Source organism: Crocodylus porosus, unplaced genomic scaffold, assembly GCF_001723895.1.
Source record: "Crocodylus porosus isolate Cpor-Errol unplaced genomic scaffold, CroPor_comp1, whole genome shotgun sequence".
NCBI classification, from domain to species: Eukaryota; Metazoa; Chordata; order Crocodylia; family Crocodylidae; genus Crocodylus; species Crocodylus porosus.
This window is the reverse complement of record NW_017728886.1, coordinates 162,086,393-162,108,498: the sequence shown is the minus strand read 5'-3', so window position 1 is coordinate 162,108,498 and position 22,106 is coordinate 162,086,393. Positions and strand designations below refer to the sequence as shown.

Here is a 22,106-nt window from a genome sequence, read left to right as displayed (position 1 = left end):
AAAACTGGATACAGTACTCCAGCTGTGGCCTTACCAATGCCACATAGAGGGGAAGTATCTCAATATAGTGGCCCCAAGGGAGATCTTAATTACAGTGTGATATGACTACCTAGTTCCTCCTGTGGCATTATTATAAAATCTCACAGAGGTCAACAAGACAGGCATCTTCTTCCATAGGCTGCAGAGGAAACAACAAAGGAAAACATTTCTTATAAAGTAATGTTGCTTCATATAAGCTATTTTGAAAGCTGGCTTGGAGTACTTGTTTCTTGCCCCGTCCACACTCTCCGCTCTTGTTTTTGCTACCTTGTCACCCTCCAGTTTCTGTTTACATGCTGTTGGAGGATGGGTGGTAACATTTTGAGATAACAATCATCAGATGTGGTTGTATAAAAAGAACGAGAGCCTTGCAGAAACTCTCATTAGATTATGTTTGGAGTGGCTGACTTAACCAACAGTTGGAAAGAAAAGCAGCAGTATTTATTTCACTGAGAGAGAGATTAAGTGCTTCTTGCGTAATGGGCAGGAGGGAAAGAGAAAAAAAGGAGGTGGTGTCCAAGTAGGGGGGTCGGGTTCTTGGAGGCTTGAGATCAGGAGTTTGAACACAGATAAATACCAACCTCCAAGCACAAATCAGAGAGAGGGCAGAGAGAAAGGAAAACCAACTCTGACCACCAGAATATAGATCATTTTTGCAGGTTAAACTGTTCAGTTTTAAATAAAGTGGTCTCCTTTTCCTTTCAAGACAGATTTCCTCCAGCAGCTTCACAAGCTAGTGTGGTGGTAGGTGAGCCTGTCATTCAGGGAGAGGCAGTATAGTGAAAGGGAATGAATCAAAGAGGCTGTTCTTTGTGCATTCGCAGTGATGGGTGAGTCATTACCATTCACCACCAGTCTAGTTTGTGTGTTCATTCGGGTGACAGTTGTTTTCTGGAGAGAAAACAGCTTTTGATGCCTTTTAATTCCTGGAAATAAAAGATTAAAAAGGGCTGTCAAGGTAACAAGCATCTAGATGGGCTGACTGAACACAGTGCACAAGGAAATAACTTCAAGTCCTAGGGGAAATGAAGTACAAAAGGGAAGTGCCACAATAACCAGTACAGCCTTCCTTGTTCCTTAGTGTTTCAGAAACTCTGCTAAATGGCTAAAGTTTTCTGTGCTCAATTTACAAATGAGCCATAATGACAAGACAGAACATGGAAGTTAGCATCTTTTTTATAGTGTGTGTTTTGTCCTTTTTCCCCATTCCTTCCATGCCAGCTGTGAGTTTCAAATGTTTCATGTCTCCATGAATGACAGCATTATGAGGTGCACAAAACACCTCATAGTGGGTTTAAAATGTAAGCTGCTTTTGCCCAGCATTGATCCTCATTGGGTAAAATCCTGGCCCAAATGAAATCAATGAGATTTTTGCCACTGATTCTGTCAGGGTCAGGATTCCCTTCATAACAGTCAAAGGAGATAAGGCAGAGGTCACTATAGAGGGAGGATTTAAATCTTAAGTCCTGGTGTGGCTCTGGGAAGGAAATATTTTAATGGAAATATTACACTCTACCTTTCTTCTATTCCTCTGTCCCCATTCCCTCCCCCTTTTCACTTATTTTTGGGGTTTTCCCATCCACAGAATTATAGAAAAGGCAAGGCTGGAAGGGACCTTAGGAAGCCATCTAGTCCACTTCCCACTCAAAGCAGAATCATCTGCATCTATTCTAGACAAGTGTTTGCCTAACCTGCTCTTAAAAACACTCAACGATGGAGATTCTACCACCTCTCTAAAATAATTTATTGCAGTGCTTAACCACCATCACCGTGACAAAGTTCTTTCTAATAGTCAACCTAAATGTCCCTTGCTGCAATTTAAGACCATTGTTCTTGTCCTGTCCCCTGCAGTCACTGAGGACAGTCAATAACCATCCTCTGTACACCTTCATGTATTTGAGAACTGTTATCACTTACCCTTCAGGGGTATCCCAAGTACAGACACTACACTTTTACCAGTGTAAGGGATCAGAAACCAATCTATCCCCATAACAGAATGGATGTCTGGCACACAAAACTGGCTTTAAAATGGCAGAAGCTGGTCTAAGATTTGCTCCTCTCTCCCCACCTTCACCAAAGGCTGAATGTGTGTTTTGTTCACAACCGATCTAAACTACACCACTTACAGAAAACCGCATAACTTAGATTGATTCTGCCTCGGGCTTTTTGAATATCTGTACCTAGCTTCAGTCTTCTACTCCCCAAACTAAGTGATCCCAGTTCTTTCTGGCTTTTCTGATGATGTCTTTCCCAGAACTTTAATCCTTCTCGTTACTTTCCATTTGACTTTAATTTGTCCACCTCTTTCTTGAAGCACAGTGCCCAAAACTGAATGCAGTACTCTAAATGAGGCCTCACTGGTGCAAACTAGCGTGGAAGTCACTTCCCTTCAGAGGCATAGTGACATGGTTGGTGCCCTGGACAGCTGCCACACACTGGGGTAGCAACAACTTTTTGTTGTCATGACTGCTGCCAGTGTGATTGTATAGCTTCAGCAACAGCCATTTTTTTCTGCTGCCTACTCCCCAAGCTGGTGCCCAGGGCAACTGCCCCAATCACCCCACCCTAGTTCTGCCACAGTTTGCTTGACTTGTGAGTGACACTCCTATTCATACTTGCCCAGTGTTACGTGAGTCTCCAATAGAAGACTCCAATAGCTCCTACTTCTTCCTGAACTTTTATCTGTTCTTTGGATGGCACTTGAAGAGGCTGATTTCCCTCTGGACTGATTCTTTCCCACTTTATCCCTCCCCTCTCCACCTTTTTCTGTTCACCTATCACTTTCCCTTTTCATAATACATGATTCCTATTGTTCCTAATCCCATCTTCCTCTATCCTTCTTGTTGTCTTCCCAGAAAACTGCCTCTTCTCCTTTTGTCACTTCTTATTCTCTTTCCAATTATTTAATCACAGTAGTATGTAGAGGCCCTAGCTGGGATAGGAGATTAGCCCATTGTGCTAGGTACTGTACCAACACATTAGAAGCAGTCCCTTCCCTGAGGAAATCTCAGTCCAGTTTGACATCAATCAATAGGCAAACGTCAAATGGGATTCATTCTCCTTGGAAGAACAACGTGCACTAACAGCAAAAAAAACCCCCAACACAACCCCCCAAAAACCAAAATACAGAACAAAACCCCAACAAAAAAAAACAAATAAAAACGGGAGAATAATTTTCTCAGGTTCCAGTACCCCCCCCACACACACACACTTTTATTCTAATGAATAGATGAAGCCAGTAGAAACTTGAGCAGAAATGTAAGCCTTTCAGTGGTAGATTCAAAAGTCTAGCAAGCAGATAGTCCCTAGGCATGAGTATCCCACAGACAACAAAACATTTAACAGGAGTGAATCTCCTTGTTTTAATCATTCCCAAACATTGGCCACTGAAGTAAGCAACTGGAAAAATCATCAGCAGGGCTGATTTGGTATTAAAATAATATTCCTGATGTTCAAATGTAAATCAGATGTCTTTTTCTTTTTTTACTTTAGGTTTGATAGGCATTCTGATTTTGATCAGCAGTTTAGAGCTAGACAAAATGTAGTGCTTTAGGTTGGTGATGAAACCAAAATGATGACTTAGGGGAGTAAAAAAAGAAAAAGCCATATACCCTGAGAGCCACCAATGCCTTCTTGTTACTGCGATCACAACTGAGCTCAGTGTTACCTACACGTAAATCCACAAATTTTCCTTTTCAAAAGAAAGAAAAAAAATACTGTTGCGTTAACATGCTAATCTAAGAAGCTTCCCACTGAAACCAGGACACTGAAGAAGTACTTGAATTGAATTGTCCTCGTCAGGAAGCTGAACTTTTCTATACCAAGACGAATGGGAATTGCTCCCTGACTCTACCACTGCCACCAGCAAAGACTCACATTCATATGCAAAAGAACCCCACACTCTTCTTTGAAATAACATCTCTGCTGGCATTGTTGCTTTGGAAGAGTATTCACTCCAGCCAGGCTGAAAATGCATCCTGCATTCTGAGCCAGTCCTGTCTATGTCTCCCCTCTAGCTTCTTCCTCTCTCAGCATTAAGAAACACCCCACCTCAAACCCAATCTCAAAGCACATGAATAAAAACAAGAAAGCTTATTCATATGAATGAGGCTGTTTCGTAAGTGCAGATGCGGAAGCTGCCACTACTAAAATGTTTAAGGAAACTGGTGAAAGGAAATAGTCCTCTTATAGCATAGAAGCTACTTCAAGCGTTCAGCTCTGTAACGGCTACCTCTAGCTGAGTTGTGGCCACAATGCAGCAGGACCTACAAGAAGATCCAGCCATACCTGGAGAAACAGATGTCTTCTGTGACGGTAAAGAACCCTTTTTATTAAACATAATCTTTTTCCTGTATAAAGCCAGACAGATTTTTAGCTTGTGCTCTAATTATCTGGGAAAAGTTGAAATTCTCTGCTGACTGAAGTTCTCCATTGATGCATTGGGACTCACAGAGTGACAAGGATGAGTGGACTTCCTTACTTTCTGTGAAACAATGGGAACGAGGCATTCTGGGTGTAAATATAGTGACTGCGATTCACATTGAATAGGCGGACAGGTTCCACCATGAGAAGGTTAATTTAGAAGAGAAAGACAAGGGGGAACAATGCGTAAAAGAGTATCCTCTCATCTGGCTGCACTTTGTAAAGCAACTGTGGAGGACCATGTTCAGTGATGGACACTGTGAGCCCGATGCTCCATTGCCTTACACCTTGGGCAGTCATTTGCAGCCATGCCAGGGGAGTGTAAAGGCTACTGAATCAGAAGGGACCACTTGGCACTCATTAATGTGAATGATTAAACACGGTGGAGGCACGGTAGTGTCTTGTTGTGCCTTTTCCTGCTATACTACATTGCCTTGGAAAATAATTACCTGCTTCTGCAGACACTTGCTCTCTGGAAGGAGTTCCTATTGGCTCTACCTGCAAAAACACAAAAGTTTTTGCAGGCAGAGCCCCAAGACCGCTAGCTTTTAAATGCACTTGCAGCACTGTTTCAGCAACTGCAGTAAAGCAAAGCTTGCCTTTGATGGGAAACTTTAGAAGTGGGCAAAACCCAGATATTTTAGCCTGAGCAAAGACTAAACAGAAAGGGAGAGCACATTTTAAAATCCTTGTGTCAATGATGTGTACAGCCTATTAATAGGTCATGCATTTCTCACAAATACACCCCTGCTTCTTAACCTGTGATATATTTTTTATCCAGAGGTGGCAGATATTTGCAGAAAAGAGAGGTTGGGACATTTATCCGTGCATTTTCATTTCTATGAAAGCAGTCTATAACAATCATAGCAAAGAAGGGAACGGCACTGGGCAAATCAACTGACAGTAAGGGTGCTTTGCTGACAAGGTTTATAGCTTGTATCTGAAAACTGTGATCATATGACATAAAATTCAGCTTGTGCATCCTGGAAGGAATGATAAACTCTCAGATAATTTCTAACTATTAAGGTTGGGAAAGAAGCTTTCCCAAGGGGACAAGCTACCCCATAACCAACACCTACAATTTCTTACAACTTCCTTTGAGGCAACTGGCACATACTACTGGTTACAGGATAGATCAGCAATTCTCAACCAGGGTGCTATGAGATCCTTTGACAGGTGCCTTAAGGTGTGAGTTAAACAGATAAGCACAGACTCAGGCTGGCCTCTGCCTGGCTGGCCCCCTACCCCCTCCACCTGTCCCCTCTGCAAGGAAGTAAGCACTGTAATATATAAATACGTTTTTGAAATGGGGTGCCACTCAATTCACAAAAGTTATGCGGGGAGGGCCCTGAGTCCACTAAAGAATGTCTCAAGTTTAAAAGGTTGAGAGACACTGGGATAGCTCATTACTGTGATTCAATGTGCATATTCATCTGGGTAAAGTTTTCAAAAGCACCTATGATCCATTCAGGACACCGTGTTCTAGGCTCCACAGTCACTGAGAAGGCTTTTGATACGAATATGAAATAGGGGCAGAGGTGTAATAGTGAAAAGCATATGTCTGCAATTTCATGTAGTGTCATGCATTCTGAAGTTAAAACTATAGCTCTTCTGAATCCTTTTGGGCCCCACAGATAAGTCATTTCTGGCATTGATGACTTATCTGTAGAAGGGTTGCCTCTTTCAGAGGCAGAACAATCATCCCTTTCAGAGATTTCCTTTCACCACTCTGTTCATGGCTGTAATATGATTTGAACCCACCACGTTAGGACCAAGTTTCCATACTTTATGGATTAGAAGCTCATTCTATGTTGTTCCCTTTACCCCGATCCTTTTTCCCCAAATAGATTTGTTAGTAAACTTGGAATGGTCTGCTTTTTTTCCCTAAGCATTTGCTAAATCCATTCAGTGTGACATTAAGATCATTCCCCTGGCCAGATCTAGGATTTTGAAAAGGGGTGAGGTGCATCATCACATATAACACAACACATTTTTCTCCAGGTAAAAAGGAACTAGAAGCTTTATTAATATGTCTGGGGCCAAGGGCTGCATTATTCAGTCTAAGACTGATGCAAAAAAAAATATAACGCTATTTCAATGAGTTAAAAAGAGTCTGCAAGGCTGTGAAATGGGAACTACATTACCAGGAGCAGCTAACAGACTATAGAATTACAGAAGAAAATGCTAGCTTGATTAGTGGATCATCAAGACCATTAAAAAGGAGACAGGGTCATTAACATTGGTGAAATGAAGAGTTTAGAAGGTATCGGGTAGATTTCAGGTGGAGCAGGAATCAAAGGGGAGAGCAACGGCACCAGTGCACTCCCTCTGGATCTGCCCCTGGTCACAAACATTGAGTGGGTAGTGTCAGGTAGGAGGTATGAGCCAGGTTCTTGGGCACCTTCCCAGTTCACAGAGAAGAGACAGCGCAGCACCAATCAATCAGAGGAAGCAATAGCATGGTTCCACTACAGCAGCTCTACCACAGAGCTGAAGAAGACCTGTGAAGAAGTACAGTAATAATGCAATTCCCTTTTCAGTAGAGATATTAAGGTCATCTTTTAGGCTTGTGAGTAAGAGTATGCAATAAACTTGAGTGCAGCACAAGGGAGCACTCAGGTCTGGCATTGGTGTGTGTGCAGCAGAGCTAATGGGCAGGGCATGCATCTTGCTAACACCCACAGGAACAGACATTCCTGGAGGTAGGACAGACATTCCCATCTAGCCCTCCAGAACTTCCCCAGTGCTCCAAGTCTCAGTGATGATCTAGAAGGCTTCTTGGCAAGCTCTGTTAAAACTGCTGGATTTAAATTACATGGATCTGCCGATTTAAAAATCTCTGACTTCAGCAGCTGCTCCAAAACATCCTGTTTGTGAAAGATAGAAATGGAAAGTATTCCATTGTCTTATACGATAGGAATCCAGCCCCTGGATTTTTTCCCCAAATATAGACGAGAAATATTTAGTGACCATTTCTGTCTTTTCTGCATTATCCCTGAGAACTCTACCATTTCTGTCATTGCACTGATTGGATTAGTACATAGCTACTGTTCATTTCTTTCCCTGCTCTACTTTAAAAACGTTATGTTACACCAGTGAATAATATGAAGTGTAAACCCCAAAATATAATGAATTTCCATGTTTTCTACAAGAGTCAGAAATTCTACAGAAGTCTGGGGAGAGGTGGAATCCTCCGTATCAAGGTTTCCTAGCATCCTGCACAGGCTTGGCAGGCTGACAGCCCAAGGCTGCAGGCATGTGAATACTCATATAGTAAACAATTATTAATTGTTACTATTAATGAGTTCTCAGATGAATCATACCAATTAGAACTTAATTTATTATAGTTATTATCAGCCTTTTTATATAGCTACACCAAACTAGCCTGTGGTCTGCTAGGCTTGTAATAAGTTATCTCCCCCTTTTTACCTCCTGAATAGGCTCCTTGATTGCATTTACAGTAACTGGCCTACTTTTCAGTACTTTCCCTACAGCTAAGACAAAATCTTCTGAAATTTTCCAAAGCATGAACCCCGCCTATTTTTCATGATATTTAGTAAGCAAACGTCTTCTTATAGACTGTCCATAACATTGTACCGGAAGTCTCAGAGGTCCTTTGCCTGCTCAGAGCTGATTAGCTTAGTAGGTCATGTATCCATTCTCTTCACATTACCATCTAGTGAAGAGCTCCCCACAGAATGGCAATTACATTGAGTTGCAAGGTATGTTTAAAAAATGTACAAGATGAGTTTGCTTCCTGGTGAAACTGCCTCTTTGAAAACACATAAACGTTCTAGGTTTAAGTTTCATGATTAGGTCTGAGGCTTAATTGAAATTAGAATGTAAACAGAAGTCACCTTTATTTGCACTGGTGGTGTAAACTACTGTACACTTTTTATGTTTGGAAAAACTTAGGAAGGATCTTCCCTTTAAAAAACTACCAGCACCATGCCATTATTTACAGACAAAAACTTCATTCTGTTGAAGTTAAATTGCAACAATCTTACATAGCTAAAAAATCCTTTGGTGAAAAAAAATGTGACAAGCTAAAAAAGGTCCACTGACAAGAAAAAACATCCTCAAATACAGAAGTGTACAGTTACGGTACACAGACTACCTTAACAGTTCCCATAGTATCACAATGAGACAAGAAGTTTCACTCATCCATCACGTAGGTTGAGCTCGTTAGTGACACAGAAACAATAACTTGCTCTTAATGAGCTTGCATAAAATTTACCTGAGTGACACCTTTAAAGTGACACCTTTAAAGTCCTACATTGTTTGGATGACCACAGCCATGAAGGCAAATGTTTGATAACATCTTTATCAAGTAGAACATATCTTGGAATTTAGAGACTGCTTGTCTCTAGGGAAAATAGCATTCTGCCGTGGACTTTTCAGCTAAATGTGTTTTAATTGTGGATTAACAAAGTTTTTGCAAGGCAATTTCCCTGGCTCAAAGAAACAGTCCATGAATATGCCAAAGAGACAATAATCCTCAAAAATGTACCACCAGCTAGCTGTACAGGGACTCTGGTGAAACTTACTGGGGCTTTGGCAGACCTTGCAGTCCATTAGAGAATGAACCTGACTCTCACCTACACTGCCCCCTCTCTTTGCACATGGCTTCCACTCTCCTATTTCCCATATAAAACTTCTGCCCCATTCATTCACCCATCTCACCATTTCTATGTAGTATCTGAGTGCCATTTTTGGTGTATTAGCCTTACAACATGCCTAGGAAGTAGGGAAGTAGCATTTCCAGTGTAACTAATGAATAATAGAACAGTCTTTGGTTCTGAAGCCCAGATCCTAATAAGTATTTAGGTATCTTATTGATCTACATCTAAGTGGCTTGCCCAAAGGAAGTCAGTATCTTACCAGGCATTCTAATTCTCTGGCTTGTGCCCAACTACTGGACCATTCTTCCTCCCAGTCTCTTTCTGTTCAGTCTGTTAACCAAGATGACAAGGTGTATTTTGTATGTAATGTGCTTTGCAAAGAGCACATAAGCTTCACATGTGTATTATCAAATTGATGGGTATACACTTGAAAAAATAATGTATGCATTTCAAAATTATTTTCCAATGGGTATATATATCCTCCCCTCCCCCCTCCCAGCTTTCTAAATTTTCATAAAAACCAACCTTGAACATTTCCTTCCTTCCTAAAAGACTAAGGGCATCATGCTGAATATTCCACAACAGTAAAATGCATTAACCATGGCATATGCTGCTCTCTAGCTATTGGGAAATTAGGGACAATTTTCCCTGAAAGCTTTTATGGCTCATCAACCATCCACCAACTAATCTCTCATTCCCAGAGATGGAGAATCTTTATGCCATGCTGAGCTCTACTCTAAGTTCATCACCAAGACAACAGTGTTTTCTTATAGAATATACATAACTTAATCACTGCTTTTAGCCTTTGGACAAAGATTCAAGATAATTTGGCCAAAAACATTTATATCCCTCACTATCATACAAAAAGAGGATGGCTTATAAAATTATGCAACAAATTTGCTGTTGACTTTTGTTTTTGTTTCTTTTCCCTTTTCCTACATCAAATATTTATAAGGCAATTTATTATACTAGTTCTTAATGATTGTGGTTATCATGCAAATGTAAAATTCTACAGAACATTGAAGGAGTCTATAACCTGTTCTGGTTTTTAGTTCAATCATCTACAATGAGAGTCAGACACACCTGTTCACCCATCTACACCCCAAACACCCACACACTAAATGACCCATGATGATTTTAGCTTTTCAAGAGTCCCAGTTGTCCCATGACAGCTGAAGTATTATTTTTACCAGTGTAACAAGCTCCGTATTTTAAGTAGAAATGATTGACGGCTTGATGTCTGTATTTAAAAAAATGACTGAAATCACACACTGTTTTTGCTTTGTTGGTTCTTCTTTGTAATTAAATATCTTTGATCTCTTATTCTTCACTGTGCCTCGATGCCAGCCTGTTTTGTTTTTATCTTTTGACGTTATTACTGGGTGAATGTTAATAAAAAAACAGGTTGCATAAATTAGCAGCACTTAGCCAGTCTTCAGGGAAGAGAGCAAAGTAGTTATGGGCTAGAGAAGCAACTCAGTAGGTATGATCAGACAATACTTTCAGCTGCTAAACAAGTACCATGGCAGTATTTGAACCAAACCTCTTCCTTCCTTTAAGTTTTATCCAACTGTTGTGCTTCCTTTTCTCAGTATAGTGCTCTGTAACATGTAAGTTTTTTATTGTTTCTATTCATGTTATTAAAGTAATAAACCAAATTGAGAATGATTCAGTGGAATGCACAACTTCATGCCTTTAACAAATCAGGGCAGTATCAAAGCCTGCTAGAAATGCTCTTCCCCATGCCCACATGGTAAATATGGCTTTGTGGTGGATGTTTCAAGGGTGTGACACACCCACTGCGACCAGGCCAGGAAGTTCTAGGTTAAGGCTACAATTAGTTCACACATTTGTGCAGAACTGGAAAATGGTTCAAGAGGCCGAATATGGGGAAGAAGGGTTACAAATGTCAGGCACTTGACAATGTGAAAATGACCTCCTGGCTGCTAGTTATTTAACCATGTTTTCCAGTTAAATGAACTGGGCAGGCCCTGTTTGTTAGGATGCCTAAATCCAAACGTAAACCTTGGAGGTCAGTCTGGTTCTCCAGCATTTTAGTAAGTGAGGGTATAGCACAGCCCAGTCCATAGTAATTGCCAAGCTGACCAAACCTGCCAGAGGCACTGAGAGCTGTACCCTAGCCTATGTGCCAGCTTGCCTCTTGTTCGGGTTTCTTTATTGGCTGCAGGGCACAACAGCCTCCCCACTGAGGTCCACCTGTGGCAGCAGACAGCAGGCCCTCTGAAGGTCTGCTGTGGTAAAACCTTCCTGGACCCCGCACTCTTGGTTTTCTGACTTCTGACCTTGCTTAGCTCTGTTTCTAGAATCCAGTTGCATGGAAATTCCCCTTGGCTTTGGAAACTCAGTCCAGAATGCTGATTCGGCCTGTGACTTGGATTTCACCCTAGGATTTCCTCATTTGGTCTCTGACTCGAGAACCCTCACTTGATTGGTAACTTGGTCTCTAAACCTGGAATTGTGTCTGAGTTTAGGTACTTTGCACTCCACCTCTGGCTCTTGCCTCTTCTAGGCTCTTACCACTAGACTAGGCCACCTATGACACAGTCCCCATGCACCCCAACCATGTACCTCCACTTCCAAACCCAGAAATACACAGATGAAGATGCTTTGGAGTATCCCATTGCAGCTACTCTAGCCCTTGGCCTCCAGCATGCTTGAAAATGGTTGCTAGGGACTACCACAGAAACACTGTATTAGCTTATTGCCAAATCTGAAATGTGCCCAAGGAAATGCAAGGTGTGGATGCGTGGGTGTGTTCAGATAGTGGCCTAACTGGAACATACCACAACCACAGAACAGACCTGCCCTTAGTCAAGAGGTTTGAATTCACTTCTTTTGCGGCTGTAAATAAAATAATCCCATTTCAATTGTGAAGTTTACCATAGGATAAAATATGTGTATGCTCTGGAGAATATTCTGTGAGCCACACAAAAGGAAGTATGTATACCCTGAATAGCCAACCACCTTCTTACCTCCAGCCAATACACATTTTTCAGGTGGATGAAGAGTGAGACTGAAATGCTAAAGGAAAACTTGGGAGGAACAGGCTTGTTTGTAGCATGCAGACATGAATCAGCTAAAAAAGTGTCTGGAGAGGACATCATCTCACTCAGTTGCAATTAACCTGGAAATTAAAGGATTCAGAAGTTCAGAGTTTAAACAAATGGGTGCTTGAAGTCAGGCTATTATGCCTTAACTTTTAAAAGTGGTTCCTACTAAAGCCAGTGGGGAAACATAAAACAAGTGGGTCCTGCAAGGAACAGAGTGAAAATAAAGAACAGGGTTTTCAAAACATCCAAGCATAACTATAACTGTAACTATAAGCATAAAACATAACTTGCTCTCACAATATTGCCCATATACAGCTCACTGCACTTGCTGGGCCCCTGGATGCCCTTCTTTGCTAACTGTTAGCACTGTGTAGAGATCCCCACATTACAAAAAAAAAGACTCAGTTTATATGAATTACCTTCAAAGGACAAACAAGTACTTGCAACACCTCTTAATTTCATCATGCAAAGCTGTCCTTTTAGGTGGGTCTGCTTCTTCCTCTCCTCTTACCAAACCTAAGAGGAAGTAACAGTAAAATTACAAGCTTTTGTGCAACTGTTTCCATGCTACCCTGAATTTTAATAAACTCCTTGTGAAAATGACTCTCTACTTCCTGAAATGTCACAGCCCCCTTTTTTCTGATGCATAATTTGAAGTTGAACAATCTCAGCATAGGCAGATCCAGGATTTACTAAAGAGGGGTGTGGTATGCCACCCCTCAAATGATTAAGGGATGGGGATGACACACAGCTGGAGCCCCCAGTATGGCAAGGGATACCACAGAACTGGTCAAGGAGCAGGTATACATGAAGGAGGAGGATCTGCCCCCTGCCAACACTACTGCTGCTGTCCCTGGCTGACCTGCTGCTCCAGCCAAGATCTTTTGGGAGCAGTTATGTAGGGAGCTGGGCTTCACCAGGGACAGTGGTATGCAGGTTCCTCTTTCCAGTCCATGCTTCCTGCCAGCAGGGGACACTTGTGAGAGCGGGGTAAGTAGGGAGCAGATAGTTTCATAGTAGCTAGCGTCAGGTGGGACCTGAACAGATCATCTAGCCCGACCCCCTGCCACAGGCAGGAATGAAAGCTGGTTCACAAGACCCCAGACACGTGATCATCCAACCTCCTCTTGAATTTGCCCAAGGTAGGGGCGAGGATAACTTCCCTGGGAAGTCGGTTCCAGATTTTGGCCACCCCAACTGTAAAAAATTGCCTTCTGATCTCTAACCTAAACCTATTCTCCATCTTATTACCATTGTTCCTTGTCACCCCAGCTGGTGCTGGGGAGAAAAGGGCTCAACCTATTTGCTGTTGATCTCCCCTGATGTGTTTGTAGGCAGCCATCAGGTCCCCCCTCAGCCTCCTCTTGCTGAGGCTGAACAGGTTCAGGTCCCTCAGTCTCTCCTCATAGGGCCTGTCCTGCTGCCCTCTCACCAAGTGGGTGGCCCTCCTCTGAACCCTCTCCAGGCTGGCCACATCCCTTTTGAAGTGCAGCGCCCAGTACTGGATACAGTACTCCAGCTGCGGCCTGACCAAAATTGCACAGAGGGGGAGTATCTGGATGGATATGCTGGAAGGAGGAATGTATGTGCCCCTGCTGCTATCCCCTGCTGAACCTGGCACACTGCACAGCCACAGCCCAGAGCTGGAGTGGAGCAGGAGCAGCTCTGGGGCTTCCTCCACACCTGTATCAGTCAGGGACAGCGGCAAAAAAGGGGGCGCATCAGGGATCCATCCCTGAATCCCAGCACCGGGTCACCACTGAATTAACAGGAACTTCTGAAATCCCAAGAACTGCAGAAAGTATCAATCAACTCAGGGGACAACCTGGAGTTACCCCAGCATTTCTGTTCTGAAAAAGCCGTGTTGAAATTGAAAGGCTGCCTACAGGTTTTTTGAACAAACCCACAGAACTTAATTGAGAATTACATCCTTCCTGGAGAGTTCTATACAATGGTTTAAAAGTCTATGGAGAGCAATCATAATACATTACATTCAATTGGTTTTCAGAGTGATTTCTATAGAGCCCTGGTGGAGTCATCACTATACAGTTCTTCAGGACTTTTTCCATCAAGCTTCTCACAGTGCATGATTCAAGACCCTTGGCTAATGGGCTGGTTTTGCATCTACACTCCATGAATTTTTTATTCTTCATCTTCCTTGCTTCAGCATGCTTTGGTGGTGAGGAACTGCAGTTATGGGATGTAGATGAACTTGAAAAAGCACACTATTTATTCAGATGTGTGCTTTGTAGTGGCTGTGTAGCAATGTAATCTTCTTAACCAGTGTGCTCCCAGGCTCTCACACACACAGAACTTCCTGACTAGAGGATGAGTTTACCCCCTGTTAGTATCACAGTGCTCATATAGCTAAAGGGAAGTAAGATTTTCTTCTGCCTCACGCATCACCAGCAGAACTGATAGCAGAATTCCAACTGCAAACTCTTGAGCACTGTGGTTACTGTCAAAAGGAGAAAGAGCACAGCTTGGTTTTCATTACCTAGGTTGCATGGGAGTGGAGGTAAAAGAACCTTTCAATTTATAAACTAAATGACTGTGGAGTTTCATTCAAGTCAGGACTGTAGAATCAAATCATAATGCAGCAGTGCAGATAACTTAAGTGTAGAAAGCCCTGTTGTCATTTTTATCATTACTTTTCTGACCTGGAGCTAGTAGAATGTACTCCAATGAGCATCTTGTAGTAAGGATATTTTTTTTAAATTGTAGAAAACCAGGCCATTTCTCTAAGTTCCTCTTAAACACTTAGGCTAGGGACAAACATTACATATAAACCAGTGATCAGAAACTGATTCAAATATGTAACACAACAGAGGTTCAGTGCATAAGTTCACTTTCAAAATGGCTGAAACCAGTTTAAGATAAACTTGGAAGCATGCAGTATCAGACTTATCTGATTTAGGTTAAATTGGTTTACTGAACTTCTGTCTAAGAGCCCCTTCAACTTCAAGTTAACTCATGGTCCTCCAGCATCACAGGATGCTTTGCACTTACCCTGCAACTCTTCTTCCCACATAGGGTGGGCGGGCTAGACTTGGTCAAGCCCCTCAGTTTCTGGCCTGAGCCACTGCAGGCCTGTGGCTCCATTTCCAAAATCAAAAGTGAATGTCCATTCACTTGCTGATTGGTTCAATCTATGCATCTTAGACTAACCTGCAAAGATTGAATCGATTCAGCCTTGGGCTTTTTGACTGTTTGTACTTAGCCGTAGACACGTAGGGAAAAGGAGCAGCAGGCAAGAGATACTATTTGTATATGTTATGCATTCTTTCTTTAGGGAAAAGTGGTGAAAAGGGTGCAGATAAAATGTTTCAAAGTTGACTAGAACAAAAAGGATTGTGTTTTACAATGCTGTTTAACTCTGGTCCATTTTTTTAAGACACAGAATGGCAAGCAGACTTGCAATCTGTTAGTAACATGCTCATCCCCCTATATATCTGTGTGTGAAGCTCCCTGCCCTTTCTATTCCTGAGGCTTGTTGCAAACCAGGGGTTTAGCTTAATCAGAGACATGAGCTACTGATTAGTGCTGGGTTGCTGTCACTAATCACTTTAAATGCTGCACTGAAAATAGTACCCATAGGTCATATATTAGAAAACCAGTCTCTGTCATTTAACCTTCGCTATGAACCCAAGCCAAGGCCCTAACATGATTTCTGGGGTTGCATTATATATCCTTTGCAATTGAGATCTACTGACAGACTCACTATATGGCATGGAAAACTTTTTAGTTTCTGCTAGTGAGTTGTGTAGTGATGGGGCAATTTACTGTCTTATGAGGAAACTGTCCCTTGCCTTTCAACATCAAAATCAAAGTTTTACAAGGGATTAAATTTCAGCTTCCATATTAAAGCTGGAACCCATAAACTGCCTAATCTCATGCCACAGGCTGCGTAGGCATGCTGAGATTGGGGTTTTGGTTCCAGACTGTTTCTTCTATGGACCATATCAGCTTTGGAATTTTTATTTAAACATTTAACAGATGTAGTTTCGGCCCCTGCATTACAGAAGTGGAATTGTCATTGCACTCCACAGAATGGCATTTCATTTGCACAGCAGTTTTGTATGTGTCTCATATTTGCTATGTTTAAGCCGGAGAACATGCACTGAAATGTTTATTGAACAAAAAGCAGTGGCTGTGTCTTGGGGCCAGCAAAAATGGTTATGAAAAATATCACAAAATAAGTCTTGCTCTGGTCCCATAAAACAGGAAGAAATATGGAAATTTAAAACCCTCTTTTAACATGGAGAGGGTTAAGTTTTTCTTAGTTACACCAATGTAATATTGAACTCACTGGCTTGCTTTCAGAATAACTGTGGTTTTTCCACAGGGCAGTGGACAAAGGGCACTCTTGTGCCCCTACCAGCACCTCCACCACCTGATACAATCTCCTGGAGCCTGGGGCTGACCCACTGGCCCCCCTGCCAGCCTGGGGCTGCTCTGCCCCAACTCAAACTGCTGCAGTCCCAGGTGCAGCATCTACACGTGTGCCCTGGACCACAGCAGTTTGGTGTTTTAATGACACATGTAGATGCACCCACTATGCTGAAGAACAAGCAAAATGGCTCATCCATACTATCAAATGCTAAGGAGTGCTGTAGCAAAGCATACCATACCTGTTCCATGTATGCTACACCCCAAAATGGATGTAATGTAGGCTTAGGATAGCATAGGGCTTGCTGTCTTGGGAGAGGATATAGCACACACCCCACTACAGAAACTACATTATATCAGTTTTGGGGCAAAACACAGGGAGCAGGTGTGGCATGCTTCACTATGATGCTCCCTAGCAGACAGTCTTCATGTTATAAGTTAGTGCACCAGATCAGACCCTAGAGCTGTGTCATCCAGCCTGTGAGGCTCCCCATGGGTCCAGAAATTTGCTGGCAGGGGAGTGGTGGAAGTGCTAATTGCTGCCAAATTTCAGACTTGTGGGAAGCCTTACAAGCCAGATAACATGGCCCTGCGTGGGTCACACTGGCATAGGATTGGGCTGGCATGTGGCCAGGCACAGCACACTGGTTCAAAGCAGCACACGGCTACATTTGGAAACTGGGAGCAGGCCAGCATGGAGGATCACATGGGCAAACTCCATGTGGGATCCAGCCCACAGACCAACCCTGCACCACTCATCTGGCTCACGGGGCTGGAAGTTTAGGCACCACAGTTATAGATGCACCTACCAAGTCTAATAGACAGCCCAGCACTTGGCACTGGAGCTACAGGTTGCTGTGACTGCTCCTAGAACATGGTGAGGGAGCTGAGGGATTGGTGTGGAGAGGGAACATGAGGTCTGGGGGGGTCTATAATCTGTGTATGCAAGAAGAAGACTATTAGACGGCAGTAATAGACTTCTGGAATAGCTAGAAGACTATCTACCGGGTTCCTAAAGGAGGTGGGCAGATGTGAAACCAAAGATAGGAGCTGGAATATGCTTTTCCCTGTTCCAAAACTGAATCCTTTTCCTTCCCTAGAATTAGGCTATTAGAAACTTACGGATCTGCTACTAGTGTGCATTACGCACTTTAGTGGGTGATACACTTTACTCTGTGATAGCTCCTCCACTGGGTGCCTTTGTGAAATAGCTAGAGCGCTCAGTATTGTCCTAAGCTAGAATCACTCAGCTGCCCAGCACAAATCGTTGCCTTAAACCAATTACTAGCAAACAAAGGAACAGCCCCTCTCAAAGCCTTTGTAGTGGAAAACAAACTAGAAATGCAGTACCTGGAGCATTAGGTATCAGATTAATACATTAGCTTTGATCATCTCATCACATAGCTGACTTTTAGCTGTCCAATGAGACATAATAAAGTTTCCAGCAGCTCTTTATGCATCTTAATTAGAGAACATGGAAAGCTTTTCAAAAACAAGGTTGGGGTGGGGGGAGGCTAAAAGCACAGTAATAGACACACCATACACACACTTGGCATGCACTTAAGAGCTGCTCAGCCTGTACTGGTTGCTAAGCATTAGGAGAAATTGGAAGGTACAATTCAGTCAAGCCCTCTTGTGAGCTCTTTTCATTTGCCACAGAAAAACCTGCACATAAGAGGGGTTGGTAGCACAGAATGTCTTATTTTGAAGTGTGGGTTTTTTTGTTTTTTTGGGGGGGGAGATCAGCTACTTTTCCACACCTCTCCTCTCCTTCTCCAGACTTGTACGCATAAAGGCAGGAAGACATATGTGGTGTCTCTCTCTTGAGGCTCTCCTTCATTAGTTTGAAGTGCTAGTAGGTGTGTGCTGTATCCTTCAGACCCTCACAGGTAGGCTGCTCAGACAATATAAGACCACTGTAGAGGAAGTACAAGGTAAAAAAGCCAGGGTTAAAGCAAGGGAAAACACCGCTTCTTCCCATCTAGTAAGATCTGAGGAAAGCTCCCCCTTTTCTCCTTGGCTTGAGGAAGCAGTACTTTCCTGCTGCTCCCTCTTCTCCAGATCTGCAGCAGTGAGTGGTGCAGCTCTCCACCCCAAGGCACATACTACTCTAGCCACTGCAAAGGAGTTGTGGAGCGGTCACTCAGTACCTGGCTGGCCCGCTGCCCTCATTCACCATGCAACCTTGGTTAAGTCTCTGTTAATGTGTGTTACAACCTCACTAAGTGCCTGGTGGACTGCCACTCCAAGGGTACAATAAGTGCAATAGATCACAAAAGATGGTAAGATATTTCAAATGAGGAACTTAAGGGTGGAGTAACCACACAGCGATGGGAAGCAGAGGGGAGGAAACAGTTGCATGTGGTTGATATAGGATGTGATGTGAAACAAGTATGTTTAGAAAAACATTACAGAGGAGAGAGACAATACTTGGTATTCAGCACCTGGGAGGGGAAATGACCACAAGGCTGAGTTAAGGGACAGACATCACACCTAAACCAGTTTAAGTGATTAGAAACTGGTTTAAACCTGTAACAGAACAGATGTTCAGTGCACATAAACCAGTTTGAAAATGGCTGAAACCAGTTTGCGATAAACCTAGTTGAATGTAGTATCAGACTTAACTGATTTGGGTCACACTGGTTTATGCAATGTCTGTCTCAGACCCCTTGCTGGTTTAAGTTAAATCAGGCTCCCCCAGCATCCCAGTAAGCTCTCTGGGCTGGGCTGGGCAGGGCTCTCTGCTCCAAAGCAGGGCTGGCCTCTCCCCTCTGCTCCCTGGCCAGAGCTCCAGCAGAGGCTGCAGGCACAGCAGCATCTGCCTGGTTTCCTCATGCTCTACTTCTCCCCACACCACTCCCTGCTAAGCAGGGATCCCCTGTCCCCTCTGCCTTGCACAGACACCTTAGCATTAGCTAGCAGACCACATGCTGGCTACAGCCTGTGCTATGGCAGACAGCAGTGTTGGCTTAGGGCTTTTCGGAGCTAGACAACAGCTCAGCCGGTAATGTCTCTCAGTTCCTTCTTTGTTTAAGAAGAGCTTGAACTAATGAGAGAGACTGTATGTTTTGTGATGGGATGATAAATACTGATCACAGAGCTGATAAATGCTCTGTTATCAAGGAGGAAGGGGAACCCCTCCCTAATCCTGCTGGGGCCTGGCCAGGTCCCCATCAGCTCAGCCCTGTAGAAGGGAAGGGAGGGCTGCTCTAGTGTCCCCCAGCTTCTAGCCTGAGCCACTGCAGGCAAGTGCCTGCATTTCTGGGATGTCTGTGCAGTTACAAAGTGATTTAGCCTAGCCAGGTTAGACTAACCTGCAAAGATTGAACCAATTCAGGCTCAGGCTTTTTGAATGTCTGTTCCTACCCTAACAGACAGTGTGGAGATGGGAGTGGAAGGAAACCAAAGGAGCAGCGCAGCATAGAGAGCAGAGGGTGGAGAGGTTACTGGAATGTTAAGTTTACTCTGAGGATAGCCAGGTGAACCTCCCAGTACTGTAAGTCAGGGCTGTGCAACTTCTAAGCAGCTAGGGGTCCAATACCCCAAGGGCCGCATGGGTAGGAGCCACAACAGGGCAAGCCACACACAGGTCTCCCTGTGCTGCACGCTGCATGGACACCCCTTACTGCACCATGTGGGTACTCCTCCCAGGGATGCTCCACATGCTGCACCATGCGCCTGCATCCCACCCACAAACTGCACCACACCCCCTCACTGGTGCCCCCTTCTAACTGCTGTACTATATGACCCCCAGGGTCACCCTCAGCTTCCCATGCTGCGCTGCCCCACCCCTGGGAAAGAGGCAGGAAGTGAAAGCCAGAGGAAGGAGGGAGAGCCTAGACACTCCAGCTGATGTTGCAGCCAGAGTAATAGGGGGGAGCAGCGGTTGGGCAGGAACCTGATGGCTGCAACGTAACCCCATCAGGGCCACATATGGCCCACAAGCTGCTAGTTGGATGGCCCAGATGTAAGTTATAGTCCTGATTCTTGGCAAGATACTCACCTCTCACAGAAAAAGTACTGTCCGCATTCAGGCTTCCATTGTCTTGTTCTATCTCTTCTTAGGACACCCCTTTCAGACAATGGCATAGGTGCTCATGCTGCTCTTAAAGGGGAAATCACTTCACTTTTAGGTTGGATTGACATGTTACACTCCCATGCTTACCAACTTACTTTCCATACCAGGCCCAACTAGGTTTGATGTCTGCCACAGACTTCCCTTCAGGAGCTTGTGATCAAGGTGTTAAGGAAGCTTCTTCAAAAGCAAAGTATTTTATATATATAAGAATATAACTGGTAATAAAAAAAAGCAGAAAACCTAGACACCAACCCTGTGCTCTGGATCTGGAACATGGGGCCGTTCTGTAGGCCTAACTCAGCCTGTGGACTGCCCCGACACCTCTCATACAGCCTGTGGAGCCAGAAGAGTTTGATACTCCTGGCTTCGAGTAGTGCTAGCCCACAGACATCTCAGCCCTGAGAGACTGAGCTGCACAGATTTCTGGAATGAGCCCAGGACTCCAATCTAATCTCTCCTCTAACCTTGACTCTCTCTTTGGCCTCAGATTATTCAAAAGGAACATGAAAAAGAAGGCTGGAAGGAGCCTAACAAATCATTTCATTTTCTGTCCCATATTATGGGATTAACAACAGTCTGGCCCATTTCAAGAACTAATGTTTATAGAGGCACTTTGAAATTGATAAATATTATCTGCTTGCTAGGTATTAAGGGAAAGAAATGTAATTGCAATTCAGAGTTATTTTTAATGCAGAGTACTTTACAGAGGTCAAGCAAGGCTCAGTTCTGCTGTTGTCACTTTGAGATTTGTACTTATGACATTATAGATGACCTATTTTTATCATAACAGCAGATTATGCTGCAACCGACTGAATAATTTATAGGTACAGGAGCACTATCATAATAGCAATACAATGGCAGCTTTTTTCTCTAGTTATGGAGAGAGGCAGTATTCTCTGGCATTTTCCACTGAATTAGCAAAACAAGATACATGTGAAATGACTGATTCTTTCAAAAGCAGGAACATCAGCTCAATGCACGTGCAAAAGGAGAGGACAAAGAATTTATCTAGAGCTTTGTTTAAAAAAAACACAACACAAAACTACTGAGACTCCTCACAGTTTCAGGAGGCTAAAGTGCTGGGAGCAAGGGAGGAGTTAGATTTCTGCATTTGCTACTGCAAAATGATATTGAGAAGTCCCATAGGGATAGACTATATGTCTCCCAGGTCATGCACATAAATAAGCTAGAAAAATATTCCTTTGGAAGAGAGGGCTTGGAAACAGATAAGCTACTCGTGTCTGAAACATGAAGTTGGGAAAAAAAAGAGCTTGCACACACACAAGACTCAGGGTAAGTTTGAAACAAACTGGATACATATAGCAATTGCTGAACAGCTACTGCAGAAGTGTCAGGGTTAAGGTGAAATATGGCAGGTAGAATGCAAGATAGAAAACCTTTAACAAATCATCCCCAATGTGGAGAACCACTGCCACTATAACCTTAGAAGACTGAATTAGTCTCAGAAGCATATTAAGCATGTAT

General features: G+C 43.3%; 1 protein-coding gene across 2 annotated transcripts in view; it reads left to right on the top strand.

Moving 5' to 3' along the window:
* Positions 1-4,208: 4,208 nt before the first annotated feature.
* Positions 4,209-22,106, top strand: part of FAM65B (family with sequence similarity 65 member B) — a 92,411-nt gene continuing 74,513 nt past the window's right edge. For both annotated transcript variants that reach the window (XM_019544449.1, XM_019544458.1), the window contains exon 1: positions 4,209-4,353. In XM_019544449.1, coding sequence (XP_019399994.1) covers positions 4,293-4,353 — 61 coding nt within the window. In that variant the 5' untranslated portion in view covers positions 4,209-4,292. The remainder of the gene's footprint in view (positions 4,354-22,106) is intronic.